Here is a 26356-nt window from a genome sequence, read left to right on the forward strand (position 1 = left end):
CTTTACAAATAAGAACTCGCCACATGTCTATCTATTTAATTAATCCTAACAAGTCAGTAATCCATACAATACATGGGCAAATTAAAGAAAATACAATTTTTTTTCTTATATATATATATGTTTTGTAAATATGAATTTTGTTATTACATCCTCACCACCCGACCAACCTCTGACGATATCAGCAAGAGGTCACTAATGCCATTAATGCTGGTCATAATTATCCACTATTGTGACTTGCTGTGAGCCGAAGAAGAAAAAAAAAACTATCCGTTAGATTTAAAATGAAAAAGGTAAATTATATATATATATATATATATATATATATATATATATATATCAATTATAAATTTAAATTATATACGGTGTCTTATTATTTAAAATTCTATTTTGGTGAAAAAAGAAAGCTAAATTTTCATGGTGATTGAGAAAAACCAAACCCATGATAGAGTAAATTAATAGATAAAAATAAATAAATAAATGAGTTTTTCTTGTCTGAAACAAAGTAGTAGATTTTCATAAAATTATTGTCAAATTTTTTTTTTTTGTTGGGAATGAGAAGAAATCAAACCTGCAATAAAGAATGGTAAATGGCCATTGGGCTATAAGCCCATTGGAAATATTAAAATCCCTCTGCTCCAACTTATCTTTAAAAGGAACAGAATAGAATAACCCGAAAAGCCCAACTATAAAAGATATGAAAGATGCAATAACTCGAGCCTTAAGCCCACTAGAAATCTCGTAATGAAGCCCAGATTCGAAACTTCCAAACCCAAACAAACAGCACAATCCACGAATCTTCGGGGAGCTGAGGAGATTGCCAGAAAGAAAGAAAGAAAGAATTTAAAAAAGAGGAAACAGAAGAGCAGAATAGGTAAAGGGCAAAGAAATTCCTAGAATCACCCAGATAGTCATGTCATATAGACTATAGTCAACTATCTATCTATCTATCAATCTATATTTAAATTTGAAAATCCCCAAATCTCACTCTTTCAATGCCGAGCGCAATGGAGCGTAAGGACGCAGAGATGATGGATACCGAAACAGAAACAGAAGAGAGTAGCGCCACCACTATGCAGAACAACAACAGTACTAGTAGTAGTACTGCACAAAACGACGTCGTCGCTGTCAGAGACTTTCTCACATTGGCTCGCCAGCTCATCGATCAAGGAAAACCTTCCCAGGCTCTCCAGGCGGTAATATATAATTTTTTTTTTTTATAGCTAATTCAGATTTATAGAGCAGAACTTGCTTTAAATTATTGCTTGCTGTTTCTTCTTCTTAATTGTTATTTTTTATTATTAATTAGTTTTATTTGAACTAACTGTGTTTGTGATTATACTGATAGTTTAAAAAAGTAATTTTGGATATATATCTTTCAACTTTAGGTTTTATATTTAGGTTTCTGTGTGGTGTATCTAGCAATTCTGTAATCCATTAATCGATTGAAGCATGAAAGGTCCGAGTTTAGAGGGTTCCATAACAAAATCTGGATGTGTGTAATAAAAATTGGGGTTGATCGCAATTTCCCTGCTTAACTATGGTGCAGTTGCAATGTATCCGTAGACTTTAAAATTGACCAATGTATCCGTAGATTTAAAAAAAAAAAAAAAATTTAATACAAAAATTGAAAAACAACTCCAATAAAAAATCAAAATTTTTTATAGGGGTGTTCATTGGTTGGGTAGGGTTGGTGTCAACTCACCGCTAGCTAGACCTAACAATTCGGCGAGCTTTTCATTCACCCATTGTTGACAGGTAACTAGGGGCGGCAAAATTGGACACGACCCTCGAACCCGACATAGCACGACACAAATAAGTAGGTTATGGGTTGAGGTTTAATGGATTTGTGTTATATTTGGATTGACACAACTAACCCGTTTAATAAATGGGTTGGGTTTAGTGTTCAATCTATGGAACCCGTTTAATTAAATGACATTTTACTAATATACCCTTCATACCTTAGATACATAAACTCATTAGTTGGTGCGGTTAACTTTCTTTGACATAATGTGACTGATTATTTGTAATATTGAGATATGCTTTAATTTGAATGATTATTGATGATGCAGTTACTTGTTATTCTGAATTTTATATTAAAAATATTTATATGTTTGTTTTTTTATTTTTTTTTCTTCATTTTGATAAAATCTAATAAACAGGTCAATACGATTGACCCATTTAATAAATGGGTTGTGTTAGAGTTGAGGAACCTTGATTCGTTTACATGTTGGGTTAGTGTTAACCTATATAGTTAGATAATCATAAGTTGACATGACACAAATTCGACATGCGAACACGAATTGCCACCCCTACAGGTAACCCTGTTGCAGTTGTCCGGCACTTGTTTTTGACTTAGTGATCAGGAGCCAAACAGGTGGTGGTTAAACGAATTAATTTTTTTTTTTGATAAGTAATAGGATTATATAAATCAGAAAAAAATGAGCCACCCAAGTATACAGGAAATATACTGTGGTAGACAATTAGTTACAAAAATTGCATAAATCTATCAAATCAATAATAGAATAAACGAATTTTAAAACTTGAAACCCAAGATCTCCCTATGTTTGTTGATGGTGAATGTGAGGAGTTGAGGTGGACTAGAGGTCTTGGATGTGAGAAAGGAAGAAGGAGAGGTCCGACTTGCAAGGCGGGTTAGCTGAGTGAGGTCCGACTTGCAAACCAAGAAAATTAAACCCTCACACTTGTTATTCTTTCTTGGTCGAAAATTCCCAAATTTCTTCATATTGGATTGTTCTGGTCAGGTGGACCAGGTCCCTGAGAAGTCCTAATTATCAACATTTAAAGGGGGAAATTTCTTTGATGCCGCAAAGGGTAGTGGATCTATTGGATTGTTGGGCTTGCAATTTCAGGCATCATCACAATATAGTGATTTGGAGGATGGTGCCGCACTGTTTGATGTGGTGTATCTGGCGGGAACGGAATTCTAGAAGTTTTGAGGGTCGCGATCGGTCCATTCTTGAGATTAAGTCTTTTTTCTTTTTTACTCTTCTGGAATGGTGTTTAGTTTTACCATCTTTTTCTTGTCTTTTCCTTCCTATTTTGCTTGATCATTGTAATTTGGTTTCTTGATGTTTTTGCCTCTTTAGTACATTTCCTATGTACGGGGCTGTGTTCTTCTCTAATATATTTTTATCGTTACTTATCAAAAAAAAAAAAGTTAAGGAGGAATGTACAAATGTCGAAATATTTTCTGAGAATGCATAAATTCTTTAGCAAAGAAATGAATTTAAATTAAAAAAATTAACAAGAAGAACAAAAACCGAAGTCATTTTGGAACAACCTAGAATCACGCAAAAGTGTTGTCTTTAAAGGTTGATTTGCGCCTCTTGTCTATGTACACCCATTTATTGATTATTTAGTTATGCACAGACGCGCATGGTAACAACCAATTTTATGAAGTAAAATTCAGTTTGGAACAATTTTTCTTGGCCAAACAGCCTTTAGGATTAAACTATAGTGTCAATCTTCGTGCTGGATGCACTTTCACACACAAAGATTCAAGCTTAACCTTTTATAACAGCCTTTTCTTTCCACAAGAAAGAGAGAGAGAGAATTTGTTGGGGGAGAACAGAATGCATGGAGTAAAGTTGTTTGATGGTGTGTTTGGAAGTGAAAAAGAGAAGCTAATGAATTGTTCAAGTAAATATTAAACAGGGCCAAAGGCCTCCAATGGTAACAAGTGGCTAGTTAAACCTAAGAATGATAGGCCCAAACTAAAAGGTTTTCAAAAGGAAGAAAATAAAGTGGAGAGAAGAAAAGCTCAATTGGATTCATGTGCACGAGATGAGACTGGGTGGGCTAGGACATGCATGTGTGATATAAGGCCCAAGCTCCATACTAGGCCGTATATCGAAAGGTACCAAACAAATGCCACATGAATATATAAAGGCAAGTAGGAGCACATGTGGAAGCCAAAGAGAACCAATTGTTTGGAACACACACCAACACACTTTGCCCTAAAAATAGATGTATCTAGAAGAAGCACCTGCATTAGCAGAAGACACATATATAAATGGTTGAAAGGAGTGTCATACTAAAACAAATTTACATGCAATTTGGCAATAATTTTCCTATGTGGTATGGTAAATATTCAGTGGTCAATGGTGAAATGTGCAGTGGTAGGGTTATGGTTACAATGCTGGTGGTTAGACCCATTGATGTATTCACTTACAATGGTTACATGTCAAGGACCATATAACTGCAAACATTAAAAGTTAAATCATTGTAGGTTGATTTTGTCTGTACCTATCCTTGATGCATGAATTTGTTCAACACTATGGGCAATATAGGTTCTATGATGTTTGCAGAAATCTTAGATGTTTGCCAAGGTAAAGCTTTGAGGGTCAACACTTTGTCCCCTACCATTTAGGTCTAAAAACAGCCGAGTTCATTTTGGCATCTAAAGATCTTAGAAGTCAAAGAGCTTCTACAATCTTACTCTTCATACTTCCCCTCCCCTTTCCTCTCTTTAAAATGTGGTTTCAACTATCTTTGCCCCATGAATATCTTGGAGAATTTTTTTTTACCTGCATAAATCTATAAACCATCACTTCAGGAGGATCACAGATTCACAATTTTATTTAAGACCATCAAATTGTTGATAAGAGCATATCTTGATCTCCTCTTGATCTGTCAGTTGTCTCCTAACAAATCATTTAATCAGCAATTTTTCATTAACTTGTTTCTTCCAAATTACTTAGTCAGAAAGTTTTCCATCCGCTCTGTGAATTGATTATGAAGAAATTATAACCATGTTTTACATCCACTTCATGGCAGAAGACAGACATCAATCTCAATGCTTGGTGGGATACTGAATTTTCTGACTTGGGCCTCTCCAAACAATACTAAGCGCGGATAACTTGCATCTGAGCTGTTTGATGTGACAAAAGATAGTAGCATTCTTGTTACATAACCTTGTAATAGACCGTTTAAAATGGCAAAGTCAAAATATGTGGGTTTTTTTTGATGGTGGTGGTGGTAGGGGGGGTGTTGTTTACTTGTTTATGTTTCTTATCAAAGATAATATTCTGGAGTTTTTGTCAAGATCTATCATGTCCTTGGTTATGCTGCACTCATTTCTCACCTTGACCACTTACGGGACAGTGGCCAGCAAAGGTCTAAAGTGCAGTGCATGTGTATCAGGTGGCACAGTAATTCTTTCACCTTTGTTTGGGGTATGTGAGAAACTTCATGCATTACCAAACTGGATGATATGGAGAAGGAATATATATTTTTGTATAAATGCATCCAATTTTTTTGTCACAATACTATATTTATTCTTTTTGAAAGTTGGTGAGACTCTTGTTTTCATAGCCTTGTATGGTTCTTATCTTGGATAGTTTGTACAGTTGCTATTATTTATTTGTTCTGCTTTTTAGTCGATACCTAGTGTTATCTGTCAAAAGATTTGATGATGGCCATTAATACAATAAAAGGTAGACAGAAGTATTTTTTTGTCGGGCATAATAATGGCCTCAGATAATTTTCAGTATCTAGTACTTATCTAGTCTCTGGAACAGGTTGTAATGGCAATGAGAACCAAAGGGGGTGATGAGGCTGTATTTCAGTCTCTGCATCGTGCTCGTGAACTTTATAGAAATAGGCTTCAAGAAAATGCTGCTGCTGATCAACTGGCTTGTTTGTTTGCCGAGTGTGCAATTGCTGAGGCCCAGCCTTTAAAAATTGAACCATCAGTAACTATAACCAATGTGGGTGGGCCATCAATTTCTCCAGATGCTCAAGGGACTTCTATTCTGGCAGAAAGTGGCAGAATGCAAGTGGTTCTGGATGCATTCTCAGATGGGAGCAGCTTCATTTGTTTACAGTGTGGGGGTCTTGTTAGTAACCATCGCAAAGACGAGCACTATGCCTATTGGTGTTGCCAAACCTGATGCCCAGGTATGTGGAATGGGTATTTTGTGCTTATTCGATTTGATGCTCTGAATGCCATATGGGTGTCCTATTTCTCTTGTACTTAATGTTGTATTTGGTTTTGATGTCTGCTCTTTTGATGGTCACATATGCTAGGCGATGGTCATTTACATGCAAAACATTCAATGCCTGATCTAGGAAATAGAGGTCATACATCAGTTGATGAGTGAATTGCTAAAACTTCTTTCCCTGTAACAGTTGTCCAGAATCTTGTAATTCTGTAATCATTAAATTGTCCTTTATAAATAATTTTGGCCAAGGTGATATGCGAGGCTAGTGTATCCATATGTATTTTGACATTTAAGATAGTGGGCAGTGATGACCAAATCTTAAGGGCTGGCAGTGTTCTACTTTCTCCTCTTTTTTGGTTGTGGTTATTTTACTTGTTATTCCAATTATCAAGTACACATGATAATTACGTGAAACTTAGTATTGCAAACTTGTCAAATGTCTCTCATTATCGCTTGTACATCTAGTTCCCCCCCCCCCCCCCCCCCCCTCTCAAAGAGATCCTAGTGAAGGGGCTGGGGGATTTCCCACCCCATATGCCGTACATAAGGGGGTAGGCATGTCAATTGGTCTATAGGTCATTGGCACTAGTGCATAATTTCATTGATTACTTGTAATTTGTAAGTTGATTATTTTTTTGATAATTCAATTGATTTGAACTTGGATGTCTCCATTGAAACATTTGGAGATGCCAACCAATTGAGTGACAAGACTCTTAGCTAATATGTAAGCTGATTGTTAATTTGTGCATTTGAGTAAAACAAGTTACTAAAACAATTTTAGCCTTGACTAAGTAAATCGTATATATTTTTTACCTGGGAGAAAAATTGATCCATGTTAGTATTAACCCATTGCTGAACCGTACTCTTTTTTTTTTTTTTTTTTGTGGCTAAAGGAACCATACCAATTCAAGCTAAGATAATTATAATTCTCAAATCTGGACCCTTGTACTCATGTTATTTAGATGGTACCAGCCAAGTACCATCCAAGTTAATTTCCATGAATCGAGGTGGGAAACATCTTTGGTGGGCGGGAGATCAGTTTTTAGAATCCCAATTTTTCTAGGAACTAGAAGCTGGAATATCTGCTGTTAGAATGGTTTGGTGCACTGCTGAGTGATTTCAAAAGTCCAAAAGTTTGTAATTACTATTTTACTCCCAGTAAATTGAAGGAAAATGTTAAGGATTCTGTCAATTGTGCTACAGGTTTCTCAAATTTAAGTTATCAATTTCGTAATTATCATGTTTCTCAAATTTATAAGTTGGCATATTAGTTTCACAAATTGATAATACCTTGAGTATCTCTCTACATTAAAACGAATGATAATTAAATCATTTCAACGTGCGTTTGTCTTTTGGGCTTCGTAATAGAAAGGAAATAACTTTCAATCTTGCAGTCTACACAAAATGGAAGGGTGGAGATTGATTATACAACTCAATACAATTTAATGCAGAGAAGAACTGAAATTATAATAACCGAGTAGCACATCTGTTTCGGGGTAGGAAGTGACAATTAATTAAGGACCTGGATATTGCAAGCATGGTCTACAGGGTTGATATGTTTTCCAGAAAAAGATTATTAAACTGTGTAGAGTAAAAAGGCATAACTTTTTGTGGATAACAACAGTTTCCGTATCTTGCCTTGTGAACCCATGTGTATCTTGCCTTTAGTTTGACGGTTCTGTTGACTATTGGTAGGGCAAAACTTATATATGTTTCTTTAAATGTTGTATTTTGAATTCTTCAATTAAATTAAATACAGCTTCGTTTGTGGATTTTATATTTGGATTAAATTTAATCATTTGATCATGGAAAAATATTCACATGGAGGGTGAATTGGCCAATAAAGTAATGAAATACAACATTTGAGATTGGTCTTACTGCAGGATGGGTTGGGTTTGAGTTTGGGTTTTTGGCCCCCAACAGCTGAAGGGAACTAGTAAATTCATATAAGAAGAGAAAGCAAATTAAATAATTTAAAGCCTAAGCAAAAAGGCAAAAGAAGCATAATAATTTCATCCAAGAATTTCCTTTTCTTCCTAGTACAAACTGCGTAGATGGTTCAATGACTTTTAATAAAATTGACTATAAACTTTATAGACAAGAACTGGGAAAAAATCTGTATAAAGAATTCCTTTTGCTGTGATGTAGTAGAAATTCGACGGAGTTCAATTCTTTCCAACAATATCAATATTGTACTTACATACACACACACTAAACTGTTAAGCACTAACACAAATTAGCCAGTAAATTACAATAAAAAAGGAAAAAAATAAAGCCTTAATACACATTTATATAACTTGATCAAAGAATTTTTCCGTCCTTTAAGTATGGTTGTTATGTAGAGAAATTTTTACCAAAACACTGGCGACACCTCGAGCGAAATACCCTTTAACCGATGCGCCAAACATTTGGACCATCTCAGCTTTTGGTGCCTTTTCCTTTTTTTTTTTTTTTTTTTTTTATAACTATCTGGGTATTATTGGTAGCATCAACACAGCTTTACAAGATGCTCCCACCGCAAAAGAATTCAATACTACAAAGCTAACCTTTTCAAAATCAACTCATCCAAGACTTGCTATAAGCAGATATCCCTTGACAACCACTTACAGCACACTGCACCCATAGACACCAAAAATAGAAAGAAAGAATATAGTAAGCTTTATTGATGCCATCATCTTTCAACTTCTTTATCCAAAAAAAATAAAATATAAACAATCTTTCAACCTTCCTTCAAACTTGACCTGGACACACATGTTGATGACCAGCAGTTAATTTGGAAATCTACCTAACCTTTCTTGGAAGCATATTAAATTTCCGGACAAAACTTAAGTACAGTATTTTAGGTGTTGTTCCTTAAGTTTCCCTTTTAAGATTTTGCCATGTAGCTACTTAACTAAAAAATACACTTTCATTCTATAAGAAAAAATCCATATGGCAGAATTCTAAAAGGAGAACTTAAAGAATAGCACCTAAGTACTGTCCCTTAAGTCTTGCTCTAAATTTCCAGTTGGCCATTTCATTGAACAAGCTGGTCTCCATTCTCCAATTCGACAGCTAAGACTAATATCTATTGGCACTTTTTTTTTTTTGATACAATTTATTGGCACTTTTTAAAACTACAGTGATGTGATCATTACCATAGCTACCATGCTTGTTACTATTAACTATTGTAATGACACAATCATGTCCCAAGGATTTCTAGGTCCCAAGGACATAATTGCGTTTTTTTTAAAATTTTTTTTTTTAATATAAAAAAATGACACAATTATGTCTTTGGGACCTAGAAGTTTTATGCGCTTAGGTATTAGTGTTTTTGAATCATTTGTTCTAATCACTTTTATTTTTTCCAAAATGGTAAGTGTTTAGATGTGGATTTGTAGATATTTCACAAAGATGTGCTAGTTTGAGAAAGATTACCTGCACTTTATTTGTATGCTATCCCCGTGCTATGTGTTGGATCATAGTTATAGGTCAAAGATGAATACTGGCAACCAAAAGCCGGTTTCCTTAGAGCATTACATTGTATCTTGTAGAGCTTGGGGACGAGGCCTTGACCTTATGATTGTTTCATCGCTGTGCCTAATCAATTCTGAAAGTCTCCATGGCTTCTGCCACTTCCATTTAAATTGTACTAGCCATTGGTGATGACTTCTCTTCCACCTCCAGAGCCTCCCAGCTTGTCCCACAACTGCCAATTTTTTCATTGACAACTGCCCAATTGGTACCATCTGTACTAACAACAAATTCAGCTTTCTTAGCCAAATGGAAAGCAGATTGCAATCTACAATTAAAGGGTCAGAACATTAACCTTTCTCGTCTGATCTATAAATGCTGCTGATTCTCTGACTGAGCCATTAGCAATGCCTGGTGTATATTTGAGCTGTTTCTGTGCTGGCACAGACATTGGTGACAAGGGACCGCTCATGTCATCAGCAAATTGTTTCAATGAATTCTGTGAGTTCACCTGTTCAAGCCCAGCCTGAAGAGATAATAAAAATGGTTCTATCAATAAAAATGCATTCAAGATAGGTTCATAAACTGTAGGCAGCTTAAGGAAACCATGAGAACATCAACAATAGCTTCATAAACTGTAAAAAGGCCTGAAATCCTACATGTCAATTAATAATGTATTACTTTAGCAGTAAAGCTAAATTTAGAACTCCAAAGTTACCTAACCAATGTCCTTCAAGATTATGTGACCAATTTATGATGATGCATATGGGTGTCAATATTACAAATTCAAAATCATTTGCTTTGCAAACTTCAGTTCTAAGCAATAATTAGGCTGTAAAGTCATTACATTAATGCATGAAGAAAACTTAGACACAACAACAGATAATCTCACCGAAGCTGATGTAGCCAATGCAATTGCAACAGCTTGCTCTCTCAATTTTAGTTCCTTCTCAACTTCCTTTCTACGTGTCTCACTCTGCCTCAATAGTCCTACTAGTTCTTTAAGTTGTTCTTTTATTTCCTTGATTTCCATATCCTTCTCCCATAATTGGCACCTGTAGAAACGTGCAAACTTATACTTAAAATTTAGATAAGGAAATGAAATTCTGCATAACCACCATTATTCAAAAAGAATTACCCACATTACTATTACATTCATTATACAATTAGAGTGAGTGATGATAAATTGAAAATACTGAGAACGTTGCTAGGTTAAAGAAAGTACCTAGAGTCTGCAAGAGAATTGAACATATATTGAAGCAAATTTTTTGCATCTCCCATTGAGCGCAATTGAGTCCAACGTCCACGGTTAGTAAAGGCACGCTCCCGCTCTTCTGCCTCTGAAAGTTGCGAGGCCATAGCTACAAGTGAATTGGAGGATATACTCAACATGTTCTCAAGTGAAGAAATTCTGGCCATTCTTGCATTTGGTGACATGGAGGATGCTCTGAACAAGAAAGAATGAGCAATAAAAACACCAGAGAGAGAGAGAGAGAGAGATTTAAGCATTTTCTGTTCTATATATTTCATACTATCTTGTTTATTAAATTCCATACTGTACCAAAGAAAAAAAAATCAGGAGTAATTAAACTAACTTATTGCACAAAATTTACCTAGCAATTCCATTCTTTCCTCTTGGAGGACTAAGACCTTTTGAGGCAAACTCATCCACTTGCTTCAGCATGGCTAACTCTTCTGCCAGTGCAGCTCGCCTGGAGATTGCAGCATAATTATTAAATAGGCCATCACTACACATTACATATAATTATTAACTGAAAATATATATTCTTCTTACACTTGACTTTGCTTCTCATACTCATAACGAACTTCTTGCACATTCACCATGACTTCTAGCTCATGATCAAGCCAACGTTGCAAGGCTTTCTCATTGCTCTAAAGATGCAACTTTATATTAGGATGGATTTAAATAATAGGATTGCCTCAAATACATATCCCAAGAAGATAGAAAACAAAGATTATTACCTGCCCATTTGTTCCATTTCCATTGGCAATAACTGGAAGAAGATGCACAATTAGAAAGTTGGAATAAAAAAGGGTAGGTCCATGGTTTAAAAACCCCACATTTTTCTATATAATGTATGATACCCCCCCCCCCCCCCCCTCCTCTCTTCAAGGCTTTACTCTTAACTATTGAATGCATATGCTCTGGTAAAGGGTAAAGCTGACATTTTAATGTTACATAGAGGAGTCACATTTTTTCAAAAAAATTTAAAAATAAGGGGCCTCTATATAAAGATATAATTTGTCATCAATTAAAATAAAACATACCAGAGCTGTCACGGACAGAAGACTTTCGAGCTTCTAGTAATTCTTTTAGCCTCTTGGTGGCCATGGCAGCCTCTTCAGTCTTTCTTTGAAGGACCTGAACAGACATGCACACATAAGGTTTCTATCAACCCTTAAAAATAGAAATAGAAGAAATTAGCTTTGTTACATATGTATGTTACAGACACAATAGGAAAACTACTTGCAGGTGTTGTTTCACATTTGCCTTCTCCCTTATGTGAGTGACTCTACTTGAACTACTTGACATCCATAGGAACACAATTTTATGGAAAATTTTTGCCAAATGTTAAATGGGAGTTTTTGTTAGAGATGCATGATTACATAAATAACAAGCTAGCAACAGCAAAATACTCACCATTTTCTGGCGCTGATTTAAAGCTTGAAGCTTATGCCTTTCATACTCATTTCTCCTTCCCTCCTTACGTAACTGATTTGCAAATGTATCATAAGCACAAGGATGTATATAATATTAATAACATAGTCAATGCAATAAAATTTATATATCATTGCAATCTGAAAGCATACTCAAATGGAAACCTATACCTTTAAAGTGGAAAGGGGAAAAAATGTCATAAAGAAGGCATTGTAGAAATATTCATATTAAATTACTGATTGTTCCAAAAGTTTAAACTGTTAGGAAATGGTGAATTTAATCACTTAACAAGTCTAACACTTCCCCTCACTTGTGGGCCTAAACTTCCCCTTAATAAGTGGGGGTCCAACAAGTGAGAATTTAACATTTTAAATAGGAGATAGAGTAAAACCAGTCTAACACCCCCCCTCCTTTCCCTCTCCCTCACTTGTGGGCCTAAACTTCCCCTTAATAAGTGAGGACCCAACAAGTGGGAATTTAACATTTTAAACGGGAGATAGAGTAAAACTCTACCTGCTCTGATACCATGTTAAATTATCAATTGTTCTAAAAGTTTAAACTGTTAGAAAATTGTGAATTTAATTACTTATCCATAAGTCTAGCAATTCATATAAACTACTATTCTACTATAAGGATCATTCTTTAGTTGGCAAGCAACTCACACACTCCATGGGTTGTGAACCCATGAGTGACCTTGTCCACAACCCATGCTTATGGGAGGTAAAGGTGTCATTTGGGATTTTCCAAACAATTTTCAGTAGCAGTTTAAAAAAATGGGATGCTTCAATCAATAGTTCTATTTATTGATATTGCCACAGAATTTTTTTGTCTTACAATAGAATAAATCTCATCTCACATCAACCTAAAATTTACTCTTCCCTTTTCAATTGTTAAGGATTCCCACAGTCAACAAGTAATCAAAATATATCTACTTTACATTAAGAACTATCATTTCATCACTGTTTTTCATGAAAAGCCACCCACCCACCAAGCAACACACACAAAGTAGGCCAGCATTGTGTGCTTCAAGTTTGTTGTCATCATCATGTGCCATCGATATGAGAAATAACATTTTCCAACAACGATGAGGTGTAACTCTATAATTCAATTCTAGCAGCATTTAATTGAAACCATCCATACTTAGTGTGCATTTGGATACCGCTTATTTTGCTGAAAACTGAAAACACTGTAGCAGAATAATTTTTAAATGTGTGAATAATGCCGTGGGACCCATTTTTAATGAAATTTTTGTTGAAAAAGAGGTTTGTGGGTCCCGTGAACAGTGCATGGGACCCATTGGAAAAGCAGAAATGCTGTTCTCAAAAAAAAAAAAAGAAAGGAAAATGCAGAAACGCTCAAACGTGGCCGCTATCCAAACAAGCCTTTAATCATAATGAGCGTATTTAATTACAGGCTAAAAACAAGGCTGCATGAACATGAAGTTTATAATACTGAATCTAGAATCATAATTTATGCTCATAACTAGCTCGTAGACTTTAATAGTATGAGAATAGCACTTTTAATCTGCCACATCTACCAATTCAGTAGCAAAAACTGTCATTTGTGTTATAAATTGTATTTCAATTTCGATAAAAAATGCAAATAAAATTGGAAGTTCTGTCACATATGAGCTCAAATACCACATGCTCAATTTTACTTCCTTGAAAGCAACAAATAAAGCTTCATAGACCACACCTCTGGCTGCAATAAGAATTTTCTGGAAACGGCATAAGAGTTGGCGGACTAGCGTGTCTCTTCCATAAATTAAACACATTTGATTTTTAAAAGGTAAGAGGAAGTACCTGCAGCAGCTCCTTCTCTCGTGAAGCCTTCCACTGCCGAAATTGTTCTGCCTCTTGTTTTATCCTTTGTTGTAATTGAACCTAGAAGTTAAAAAAGTAGCACAATATAGTAGAGATAATAGGATAAAGAATGTAAATTTAATCAAGACCAAAATGAGATTCAACCTTTTGTGCCTTTATGGATTGAATTTCATCTTGCAATCGCTTTGCCGCTTCATCACTTTTTTGCTTTTGCTTTAAAAGCTGAACCTGGCTCTCCTGTTTCTTCTTGAGATCCAGAATCTGGTGTTTATGATTTGTAAAAAGATGTTTACAATTTTAGTTATGAGGAGTACCTTCCAAAAGAAATGGCATTAGTGAGAGAGAGATCAATCTTCACCTGAGACTCAAGTGATTTTAATTTATGGGCATGGATATCTTGCAATTTCTGTGTTTGTCCATCTGAATTAGCAGCAAGATTTTCAACTTCAGCCAACAAACGATCCCTCTCTTTCTGCAATAATAGCATGCGAACAAGTAAATATTGGTTTTCTCAAAAAACCATGCATATTCTAAAAAGTTCTATTTAACCTGCACTGTTTTCTTCTCATCCTCAAGTTCCATGATTTTCTTTCCAAAGTGTTGCTTGAGGGCCACAGTGTCAAACTCTCCAAAAAGTTTCATCTCTGACTGCACAGACATAGATCCCAAAGAGACACATTAACTACAAGAACATGTCATGTGAAATCTGTTCCATCTGCATGCTTAAATAAAGCAATATAGACACAGATTCATAGTAGTAAGTGTGTGTGTGTGTGTGTGTGTGTGTTTATCTCATCTAATAAAAAGAGAATGCCAATCAATATAAGGGAGAAATTTCATAAATGCTTTTCCACTGCATAAAAGTTTCCAGTAAAAAATAGCGACAAATACTAGAATCATGTTTTTCTCCTCTCTTTTACACTTATCCATAAAAGATGAATCCATATGGGAGAATCAGAGGACACTTTAATGCTGTACATGTAACTCTAACAGCAAAATGCATACCTCTTTCTGTTCCAAACGTTTATTTAATTCATGTAATTCTTTATCCATAGTATTTTGCAGAAGTGTGTGCTCCCATTCTTTTGCTACTTCTTCGTCAATTTCCCTTGAATCACCTGCTAATTGGCAACTTAGCCTAGATGAAATGGTTCCAACTGAGCAAACTTAAACTATGTCAAAAAAGAAGAGAGAGAGAACAAGATGGAGAGGGGAAGAGATTGAGGATAAAATAGCTAGCAAAACAAATACAGCAAACCAGAAATGAAGTTTAAACTTAATTTGAGCTGATAAAAGACCTCACACTAGAGAAGAGTCGTACCTGTTAGTGTTTCACCCATTTGATAATCAGATGACTCCATGCTATGCAAGCCCCTTTTAAGACCATCACTTTTTAGAGGGCAAGTATTACCATCCTGGAAGATGAAGTTTAAGGTTCACATGTGTATCCAGATGATATATAAAGCCCAGTCTTGTAGTGATAATTATTCATAAATGACAGTAGAGAAAGACTAGAAGTCACAAAGAAATTTTAATAGGAGTATCTAAAACGTACTTGAACATCTGTTTCATATTGTTCTCCAACGGTGCATCTGCTGCGGCATTCATGAAGTTCCCGACAGAGATCCTCATTAGCAGCTTCAAGCCAAGTAATCCTTTCCTTGAGAACCTACACAATAATGTAACTTTACTTTAGTGAAATATACATCATTTCCAAGAGCAGATGGAAGAAAGAATAGTAAAGTTCATTCTAGGATCAACAAGTGATCACAAATATAAGTCAAACTAAGCCAAGTAACATTTTTTGTTAAAAACCTCACGATTAGTTTTATTAACTAATTTCCATTATTATCAACTATCTTTAAGAATATATTTGAAAAACATGGTCATTGAATTATAGTAATCAACAATTAATCAAAATATATGATGCAAAGTACCTGTACTTCATCAGAAGAAGATCCTCCTGTACGAGCACAAAGCTCAGCCTGCAAATACTCTAGTTGTTGACGCATTTTTAGCATCTCATTGGACATAGGATCTCGATTGATCTGCTCGATGATAAAACACAGAAGAGAAATGATTGCACTTATGCAATGGTAACAAATATGTATCTAAATTTCATAAAGAGGGGGAAAAACAGAAAGAACGAAGAAAGAAAGAATCAATCTGAAAGACTTACAACAGGCTTATTTTGGATGTTGCGAGCACGATTTGCATACTTTAAAGTGTTAAGGGTTTCTTCAGCATTGATATCAGCAGGACTAATGCAGGCTGAAAAAGGATGAAATTTTGATGATATGAGGAAAACATGATAAAATTTTAACCATGGGTAAGAGTACCCAGAGATACTGTTTTGGAAGGAAAGTGAAGGGACATATAAGAGATATAAGAATATTAGAACACACAAAAATGCAACAGACAGTAGTTATTTGTAGTATCTTATTAATGATGCTGAAAACCTGACAACCATCTAAGAGATGCTGAAAAGCATTTTCTGGACATAACAAAAAAGATGCCAGAGTGCACACACTAGATTTTAAAGCTGAAGTGTCATCGATTGTTTGAACATGAGCAATGCCAGAGATGTGAAGGATAAATCTTTATTTCTAGCTACTTGGAAACATGACATGTCTGTGAGGTTTTGGAGGTCACACTTTGGGAATAGGATGAGAGAAAGTTTAGATAATGTACTAATATACGTAGACCAATTATTGCACCAATATACAGATTTTATTGAGGGGAAACTTTCATAAGAAACAAAACTAAAAAGAAATTGTTTTATCATCTTTATATTGTACCCTTATACTTTCATGTTTCTTTTTATACATATAAAACAAAATCACATTCAGGCAACGGCTATGAAAGAGAATAAGGTCACCATCATTGCCAAAAGCAACATGGGATATTGCCCTCGAGAAATCAAATATATGAACAATAAGCAACTTACCTATCATAACAGTTCTGCTGTTACCACCAAGTGAATCCTGTCAAAATGCATTAGCTAAGTTTAAAAATTAAATAAAAAGAAATAAATAAAGAACATATATAAAATCAAAGCAAAATGAAACCAGAAATGATCTAATATGCTGCACATTCACTCAGATACATATTCATACATTTTATTTTCAAAGGTGATAGCTGATAACACAATAAATCAATGGATCTCATATGCTCTCTTTGAAATTAATGACTAGCAATCGGACTAAGGAGTTGCTATGAGATTCATCTAGCAAAACAAAGACATCAAAGTCCAATTCTTCACATCTTTAATGTCCTTTATTATAATAAATGACAGTTTACCCTTTACAACATGACAGTTGCACATTTAAACACATCGAACCTGCAAAAGCCGAGTAAGCTTACTGTCCCTGTATGGAACATGAACACCTTCTTTGCGCTTTTTCTCGTCACCAAGTGCACTGATAACATTACCAAGTGCAAGAAGGCCCTTGTTAATGTGAACACCTGTTTGAAAGATGGAAGTATTGATGTGATTTTGTGAAGACCAGAAGGCACATCTAGATTAAATATGTCAAGTACATTGCCACATACCTTCCTTAAAACGTAGACCATCAGAACCGGTTCTTTTAGCTCGCTCTGATCCAGCAAGATCTACTAAATGCAATTTGGCACATAGATATTCTTCATTCAGAGTCTCATCAAGACTGCTATCACTAGAGATAGCTGGATTGAACTTGCGCATTTGCTCTAATGTGATGGTGAAGATGGCATGAGAACGGCTTTAAAGACAACCAAATAATGAAAAAAGTCACTAAACCAATAGTGTAGACGGCAAATTAAACAAAAAGAGTTTTACATGCAATGCCGCCCTCAAATCCAGGTTGGTAGGCTGAATTGAAGTATTGAATAGTTGGCCAAAAAGGGTAAAATATAAGTGGAAAAAAGATCTAGATATGTCCCAATATGTGTATAGTAAACCTATATTCCTGACTCCTGTGAATAAGACTTCATTGAGTGAAACTAGGCATTTTCTTTCTCCAACTATATTTTGTAATTGATGTTTTAATATATTAAGATGTCCTAGAAACTTGCCATGTAACAGGTTTTACTGATGAACACACAAGGTCATACTGGTTTTCTGTTTCCCCCTAACAAAGGTGAACTTATGAAAATATAATTTAGAAAGAAGGGAGATGCTTAACTAACCTGGACTGGTTGTTCATATTTGTACTCCCAGTTGCCCTGCTCAATGATCCTTGTTCGAGGCAAGTAGCCATTTCCTTTAATGTACTTACACTGAGTTCAGTAGAACCTGCCAGTGTAATTACACCATTCGATGATTCACGAATTTGTATGGGTGGTTTCCCAGGAACAGAAACTTTCCCTGCATGCCCATTTGCAGTCTCTGGTTTGCTCAAAGAAGTGGAATCCAGCAAGTCTCGTACTTCTTCTTTTAGAATCTTTTCACATTGAAATCTTTTAGTCAGATGCTTGCTTTAAGAAGGCAGAATAGCTTCAGAAGTTACATTCAGTAAAAGGATAGGCCATTTAAATGCTATCATTTTTAAAATAAATAAAAAATTTGACAAGGTTATTTGAGACTTGGTTTGAGAAAGTTGCACAATAAGACCTCAAAACCTATCTAATTGTAAAAAAAATAAAAATAAAAAATAAAAAGAGGTGGAATTTCACTGGTGCATTACATAAACTAAGCCCAATGATGTGAAATCTTCTATTGTTATTTTATTTTCTAGTAGTAGTGGACAAATACATCTGCAGGCAATACCCAGAAATTCATGTGCTATATATGATGTGATTGATACATCCTAACCCTTGATGAAATAACTTATTGTACAAGCCATATATATATATATATATATATATAGAGAGAGAGAGAGAGAGAGAGAGAGAGAGAGAGAGAGAGAGAGGAAATGCCACAGATCATAACTTATGGAATGTCAAATTAATTAAAACAAACAAGGAAACAAGTACTTCAACAGACCTCAATAAAGGAAACATGCAATTGAAATTCAGTTTGATGCTTTAGAGTTTCAATCTTGCTGAACAGAACATTCATAACTTGGGGGATTATTCCTGTTTGGCAACCATCTCTGAAGCCTGTGCCCATGGTATACGTTTTACCAGAACCAGTCTGCAACAGATTGAAAATGTCAACCGCAAAGTATAAGGGATGGAAAAGCATGTTAAGTGTTTGCTTGAGCAAGCTTTACCTGACCATAAGCAAGAACTGTAGCATTATATCCTTGGAACAGACCATCAACTAGTGGAGCAATACATTCTTCAAACATGGCAGATGAGGGAGAACCCGTGCTTCCATACACATGATCAAAGGTAAAGGAATGTGTACCAATCTGTACCTGCACCACATCCACAACCGGCATTTAATCCCGCTTCAAATTACATTTATAAAAAGTGCAATCTTACCATAGATGTACCAAATCCTATATTAGCCATGTATGTCTCAGGTAGTCGTGTAGATAATACATAATACATAATTATCAATTATCTTCCTTGCAATTTCCATTTACCAACAGCTAAAATTATTTTGCTTATCCAACCAAACAAGTCCGTACTTATCATACAAAAGAACGGATTTCAAATTGAACTAACAAATAGAAATTTCCACAAGGAACAAGAAACAAGATAGTATATTTTTTTCTGTTCATTTTATTTATTTTTAAAGATAATAAGCTGAGATATTCAAAGTGTTCGATTTAGAGGTTAGGTTTGGTGTGACGGTGCTTTCCACCAAATGCAATATGTTGCAGGTTCAACTCTGGGAACAAGCCTCTTAAAAAAAAAAAAAAAAAGAAGGTAAAGCTGCCTACCAATCACGTCTCTTAGACCCCTCAACAGTGAGAGTTTTGTTCACATACTTATTCGTAATATATGATTTTCATTTTTTTTTTAACTAAGTTAAACACGCACCCAGTGGGTCTTTAACCTACAACCTCGTCCCTACAAGGAAAGAAGATGCTATTTGAGCTAGAGCTCATTGGCCTTGTCTTATTCTACAGAATTAGGCAGAAGAAAAAAGAGATTTGCAAATTTTATCCAAATAGAGAAATTATTAATTGCAAAATACAAAAAGTGACATAATAGCTAGCAAGCAGAGCAGAATCTATGTAGCCCCCCAATAAAATCAAAGAATTAACTTTCCTTGTATTCTCACTGTTCCTCACAGAAATTCATTACCAGTCAATAATCTCAAACTCTCAAGCCAGAAGAAGCCAAAAAATGCAAAAAAAAAAAGTGTGCGCATGACACTACCTTGATTTACCAAATTGCCACTAGAACATGATTCTACTCAAAAGCTTTTAGAAAATCCAAACAAATTAACTTTTTTAGCTCCGATCCAAAATCAGATTATAGAGCACAAAGACTTCAAATCAAAGAAACGCATGCAAAGTCTACCATATATGGATCCAGATCTCCCTAGATTTACTCCTCCTGAATTCTCTGCTAAATAACCAAAACTCATTGACAAGCTCTGAATTCGGTACCGTTTCAAGTTAAAACAGTGAAAAAACACACTGAATGTGTGTGAGAGAGAGTGTGTCTCTGTGTACCTGTGGTTTGTTAGACACAACAGTGACACAGTCTTTACAGCCTTGGAGTTTCTCATCGCCGATGAGCGGTCTGATGTGAACCGCGACTTTCACGCAACAATCTTCTCCTCCAGCTTCCATAGGAAGCTAAGCGAGAGAGAGAGAGAGAGACAGAGAGAGAGAGAGAAATTTTAGAGAGAATTTGGAAAAATGAGAGAGAGAGAGAGAAAAAGAAGTAAAAATAAATAAAGTTCCTGAAGGAATTTTAATTCCCGTGGAAAACCGTTCTCATTGTCTGAGAATTCAGAGAGAATTCTCAGAAAGAACAGAAAGCGATGCAGTAACTAGTGAGCGAAAGAAGGAAAAGAAGTAAAGAAATATAATAAAGGAAGAAGAGAAGGAGAGAAAGAGAATACTGAGAGAGAGTGAGAGAAAGAGAGAGAGAGTTTGTTACATTACAAAGGTAGTAGAAGTAGGAGTAGAGAGAGTAAGTAAAAAAACACAAAAAAAAATTGTTAGAGAGAAAGAGAGAGGGGTAGTTGGGGTAATTAGGACGTAACTGCAAAGACAACAACCACTATCATTTTCCTTCAGCTACACTACACACCAGCCCTGGCGGTTGCGTTTGTGACACTTTTATGACACCTCTTTCCGAAATTGTCCTTCCTTTCACAACGGCTCTCTCTCTCTGTTTCTCTTGCCTTTCCCACTTGTCGTCCCCCACTTCCCTCCGTTTTTACCATCTTACCCCCTTTCGCTTTCCTTTTCATTTCTCTCTCTCTCTTTTTGGTTTAATGGTGCTTATTAGTTTATAAAATAAAATAAAGAAGGATTAGCAGCACAGCACATACGGCACGTGATGAGGATTCGAATAGGATTGCGGAGATGTTCTCGGCCCGAGCAAGATACACTGTCATGATTAATACTTGTGATTCTTCCAAGTAAACGTCAAATACATGATATTTTTTGTCAAATGTATGGCTGTTCAATTGACAATAGGTCTTTCTCAAAAAAAAATTGACAATAGGTGGTGGTGTTTCTAACAGAAATGTCCAGATACAAATCTTCTATTTTTCAACTATTGAATTATCAAATAATAAAAACACAATCTTTCCTCGTTATAGTTAGCATGATTTGTTGTAATTGCTTAGCAATATTACTTTTATAAAAGTTTATCACTAATATTTTGATGCATCAATCACAATAGATTATATTAATAATTGAAAAAAAAATGACAAATATTGTATTATTTGTTTATTGAATAAAAAAATGGGTTTCGTGATGCATAAATGAGAAAAGTAAATTTGAAATTTAGTAATTCATTGAAAACCTTAAGAAATATTAGTTATCAAAAAGTGTTTATTACTACCTTTAAATCGATTTTAGTATATAGAACTTATTGTCTTAAAGATGGTTGTGAATATGGTGGGAAGATATGGTGGGAAAGGGAATTGGGTTGGGATTGGGGGCACACTACTTGCACTTGGGTATGTCTATCGTGTAGCATTGTAAAGTGAAAGAAGGGGAAGGTAGCTGCTGGAGGAAGAGAAGTAAAGCGAGAGAGAGAGAGAGAGAGAGACAGAGAGAGATAGAGAGACCCACACAGTAGACACAGCCAGCTGGTGGTCTCCTCTCATCACATGGCATTTTAGCGTCTACAACAAGGTGGACCCGACAATAACTAGGTGAGAACTTTTGGATGGCCCACGTTTTACAGATATTCTGGCTGTTATAATAAATAGGCTCCTTGTATTTTGCAGCTTTCAGTAGCGTAACATAAATTTAATTCAGATGTACCTCATCATGTGGGGAGACTCTAATAAGTCTACACACGTTAAATATATCAAACATTTCATACTAACAGGTAAAGAAAACGTTTTAATATGAAAGGACTTACGTTGGTCCACCTTGGGGCAAGTTTTGATAGATTGGAGGAGGGATGAAAGTTAGGTATAATAATTAAATATTATTTTTAAAAATTTTTGTTAAATTTTTGTTATATAATTTTTTTTTTATTGAATGAAAGTATATTTTTTTTAAATTAAATAGCTACATAGCCACTAGCGGCTCTAAAGAGTAAAGGTGGTCACAAGATCACCCAGATCCATCCTAGCTTGGAAAAAAGTCATTATCATATATAAAATTTAAAAATTTTATGATTTTTTTACCTTAAAAAATGTGACCACTCTAAATTATTTTAGGTCCAATATAATTTAATTTTGGACAAAATTTAGCAACAAACTTGGTTGTAAATTAAGACTACAACTCCACTCAATATTTTTTAATTAGATATGAATTTTAACAATTCCATAATTAGATTACATTTTTTTTTTCTTATATCTTCCATGCTTACAAAACTTCAAGAATATTAAAGATAAATAGCTTATGCCATCAATCAAATGTTTAATTTTTGAGTTTTTGTAGTTTAAAATTATACGCAAAAAATAAGTTAATGGATTAAATAGTAAATAACATCCGATTGACATGAAACTTGACTTGTATTTTAAGAATATAAAAAACATACAATTCAACGGTTAGATTTTCAAAATGTATAGTCATGATAATTTGTTTAGTGAAAGTTGTAGTCTTAAGCTACAACTAAATTTGCAGTGAAACTTTGGTCCTTTTGACAGTATATTGGGCCTTTACAAACAAAAGAAAAATCCAAGAAAAATTTTATTTAACTAAAATTTTGAAAGAGATAAGTTTGCAACATTGATAATGAGATATAACTATTTTTTTTTATTAAATATTGTATAATATAAGTTTCTTAATGATCACCCTAGAAAAAATTCTTGAAGCCGCCACTGCACATAGCTGAATTTGAAGTAGAGGACTTAAAAAACAACACTTAAGTATTGTATATAAGTTTTGTCATTAGATAAAAATATGTTGGGATGAAATTATGTATTACTAGATTTAAAAGAGATTATAAATTATAATAATAAAAAATAAACATAAAAGAGGTTGTTTAGAGATTTATAAAGTCAATATTCAACTCTCTACTTTCTATAAAATGTTTTTATTTTCTTATGCTAAGTAATTAAAGAGAATGAAGGGGTATATTAAGGTTTTGTAGGTGTAACCGTGTAAGTCTGAAGCCCATCCCAAAACTCTCAAGGTAACTTAGGCATCTTTTAGACTACATTTACTTCTATCGGACAACGTTTCTTTTCAAACTAGTTTAGAGAGAAACCCTTCAAACTTTTCATATTTATATTTATTGGATGTGATTTTGAAAATCTAACCATTGGTTACTATGTTCTTTATGTTCTTAACATGCATGTAAAATTTAATTTAAATCGGATATTATTTATTATTCAATCAATATACTTAATTTTAATGTATGATTTTAGACTACAAAAATTTAAAATTTAAATATTTGATTGATGGCATAGCTATTGATCTTTGATTTTCTTCAAATTTTGCAATCATACAGGATATAATAAAAATATACAATCCAACGGTTATATTTTCAAAATTCATATCCAATAAAAGATATATGAGAAGTTTGAAGAATTTCTCTCCAAACTAGGAGAGAAATGTTTTCCTACTCCTATCATTCTCCTTAGTTATTTAGCAATAAATAAATTAACAAAAAAAATTAAAAATTTTGTAATGAAATAACTTTTTTCTAAGATGTACATTTGATTGTATAATTAAAAAAAAAAAAAAAACTCAAATCCGTATTTCATAAATTGTATTTAAAAAATTCTTGCTTATGCAATTATATTTATTCTTGTTGTATGGTTCAATTATCTTAAATTTTGAATATTTCTAATCTTTACCACATTGTCGATTTTTCAAACCAATACGTATGTCAACTTTATATATAAAAAAAAGGACAAATAAAACATTTTTGTATCCCAATTGCATAAAAACAAAATTATGAAAGGTTTATGTTTTAGATAGTCGTTGAGATTGTGATTGATGAAGGGTGTTTAGAGAGATGGATAACATGGCAGTCTAAGGGGTAGATGTCGTTGGATAAATCATATTTATGATGGAGAGGGACAACATGAGGGTACGAGGAATATAGATTAACTCTTTTGGTGAGTGAGCATGTGTGTGTGGATGTGTGTGATTTGGAAACTGAAATGGGGGGTTACAAATGGTAAAAGAAATGGGGATGTTTCAGATAGTTGTTAAATTTGTGGTTGACAATGGAGTTTTAGAGATGGATAACTCTACAATTTGGGGGTAGATATAGTTGGATAAATCACAATTATGATGGAGATGGATAGTGTGACTATACAAGGAATAGATTATGCTAACTATTTAGGTATAGTTAAGAGTTTTGTGGTTTAACAAGCACCTTCTAGTATTTTTAACAAAAACGTCCATGATTTAAATTCTCCCATCTCTGATTGTTGTAACTATTAAATTTATCAAAAATATTTGTCATGAGAGAGATACTGTGTTTTTTTAAAAATTAATAATTTGTCATGAGAGAGATACTATGTTTTGAGCACTGGCGGAGCCAGAGGGGGGCACCTGCCCCCCCTGACTACTAAACTTTTTTTTTTTTTTTTTTTTTGTATTAGTAGTCACATGGAAGGGGAAAAAAAAAAGACTTCTACTTGTTGAAACTTGAAAGTGACCAAACCACCTATTTCACTATTTTTTTTATATCATTATTTACACAATTTTTACTATTTATGATACTTTTCACAACATTTTATCTTTGAATGATGCTAGAGATATTACAAATTTTACTACTTATGTCTTACAAATTGGCATGTCACCAATCACAAAAAATAATTTCAAACATTTATTCATTATATTTTTTAAGTAACACTAATCATATTTTTACTCCATCAATTTGTAAATTTTTTAGTAGCTATGAATTGGTTGTTTTTGTTTATTTATATTAATAATATGAAATATATTCATATTTGCTTACAATTGTTTATTTATTTTGTTATTATTGTTGATTAATGTTTTTTAGATAAATTTTACTTTTAATATCGTCTTTTAATTTTGCCCCCTATAAACTAAAATCCTAGCTCCGCCAGTGGTTTTGAGGATTTTTTTTAATATAATTATTATATATCTATACTACTATTTAAGTGGCTGCCCTTGTTTGGACCAGATTTTTTTTTGTTCCAAAATATCCCTACACCCCTAGGTTTAAGTAGAGACACAACTAAAGGATAATTTGGTAAAAATATATATCTAACTTGTACTAATATATTGCTTACAAAATAGGAACACTCTTCCACTAACACACTTCTTCAAAGTAATTATACTTTTATTGTTTTTTTTTAAAAATAGAAAAATAAGTTAAACACTCTAAGTTTATCCAAAAACAAATCTAAATATATAAAAAAAAAAAATTAAAGGACAATCCAGATTTTTTTGTTCTAAAATACCCTTATATTCCTATATTTAAGTAGAGACAAAACGAAAGGACAATCCGGTAAAAATACAACCCTCACTTCCACTAAAACATTGCCTAAAAAATAACGTAACTTTTCTATTGATTTTCAAATTTATTTATCCACTTATAAATTAAATTATCAAAATATAAATTATATATATAATAAAAAATATAAATTTTTTTTTTGCTACTACCACTTAAAAAAAAGAAGAAAAGAAAGCCTCATCTCACGCGTGGGATGAGGCTAGTATAGTTAAAGTGTGTTTGTGTTTTTAGATATAGTAATTTTTAGAGTTATTTTGTGCATTAAGAAATAAATATTACAATTATATTACAAAGGAATAGTCATCTTTCAATTTATAGGACATAAATACCTATTCCATTATAAAATATATTGGGTAAACTATGTGTGGGGGGTAAAAAGATCCTGATGGGAACATGGGCCTTTTGGGCCGTGTTAAGGAGGGCCGACCTGACCCTGGGTTTAGAAGTTGTTAATACTATGGATCAGCCCATGCGCCGAGGAT

At 34.0% G+C, this 26356-nt stretch overlaps 2 protein-coding genes across 6 annotated transcripts; one reads left to right on the forward strand and one right to left on the reverse strand.

The window, feature by feature from the left end:
- The first annotated feature begins 800 nt into the window (after positions 1-800).
- LOC142638838 (uncharacterized) lies at positions 801-7769 on the forward strand. Of its 4 annotated transcripts, none has more exons than XM_075812911.1 (3): positions 801-1193; positions 5541-5919; positions 7358-7769. In XM_075812911.1, exons 1-2 carry the CDS (start codon positions 993-995, stop codon positions 5910-5912), a joined length of 573 nt encoding a protein of 190 aa, XP_075669026.1. In that variant the 5' UTR covers positions 801-992; the 3' UTR covers positions 5913-5919; positions 7358-7769. The 4 variants fall into 4 exon arrangements, with proteins under 4 accessions (XP_075669026.1, XP_075669031.1, XP_075669022.1 ...); XM_075812916.1 differs by lacking the exon at positions 7358-7769 and adding an exon at positions 6857-7155; XM_075812907.1 differs by lacking the exon at positions 7358-7769 and adding an exon at positions 6049-6329.
- A 299-nt stretch (positions 7770-8068) lies between these two features.
- On the reverse strand, positions 8069-20954 carry LOC142638822 (kinesin-like protein KIN-4A). Of its 2 annotated transcripts, none has more exons than XM_075812893.1 (26): positions 20471-20954; positions 19112-19258; positions 18883-19032; positions 18087-18340; positions 17472-17659; positions 17260-17384; positions 16867-16903; positions 16099-16190; positions 15857-15967; positions 15475-15588; positions 15241-15334; positions 14925-15037; positions 14469-14567; positions 14278-14391; positions 14064-14180; positions 13899-13979; positions 12079-12150; positions 11706-11799; positions 11400-11431; positions 11212-11309; positions 11030-11128; positions 10642-10863; positions 10309-10471; positions 9772-9942; positions 9381-9691; positions 8069-8576 (listed from the first exon to the last, which is right to left on the reverse strand). In XM_075812893.1, exons 1-25 carry the CDS (start codon positions 20588-20590, stop codon positions 9479-9481), a joined length of 3120 nt encoding a protein of 1039 aa, XP_075669008.1. In that variant the 5' UTR covers positions 20591-20954; the 3' UTR covers positions 8069-8576; positions 9381-9478. The 2 variants fall into 2 exon arrangements, with proteins under 2 accessions (XP_075669008.1, XP_075669003.1); XM_075812888.1 differs by having other exon boundaries at positions 14925-15076.
- Between the last annotated feature and the right edge of the window lie 5402 nt (positions 20955-26356).

The sequence above is a fragment of the Castanea sativa genome, chromosome 1 (assembly GCF_040712315.1).
Source record: "Castanea sativa cultivar Marrone di Chiusa Pesio chromosome 1, ASM4071231v1".
Taxonomy (NCBI): domain Eukaryota; kingdom Viridiplantae; phylum Streptophyta; class Magnoliopsida; order Fagales; family Fagaceae; genus Castanea; species Castanea sativa.

Excerpts from the sequence above, each read along its gene's own strand:
- LOC142638838 (XM_075812911.1), top strand. The coding sequence starts at position 993 with ATGCCGAGCGCAATGGAGCGTAAGGACGCAGAGATGATGGATACCGAA. Across the intron at positions 1,194-5,540 it reads CTTCCCAGGCTCTCCAGGCG|GTTGTAATGGCAATGAGAAC; the intron begins GTAATATATAAT and ends TCTCTGGAACAG.
- LOC142638822 (XM_075812888.1), bottom strand. The coding sequence starts at position 20,590 with ATGGAAGCTGGAGGAGAAGATTGTTGCGTGAAAGTCGCGGTTCACATC. Across the intron at positions 18,341-18,882 it reads TGCATGTTTCCTTTATTGAG|ATTCTAAAAGAAGAAGTACG; the intron begins GTCTGTTGAAGT and ends CAATGTGAAAAG. Across the intron at positions 16,904-17,259 it reads AGCTTACTCGGCTTTTGCAG|GATTCACTTGGTGGTAACAG; the intron begins GTTCGATGTGTT and ends GCATTTTGACAG.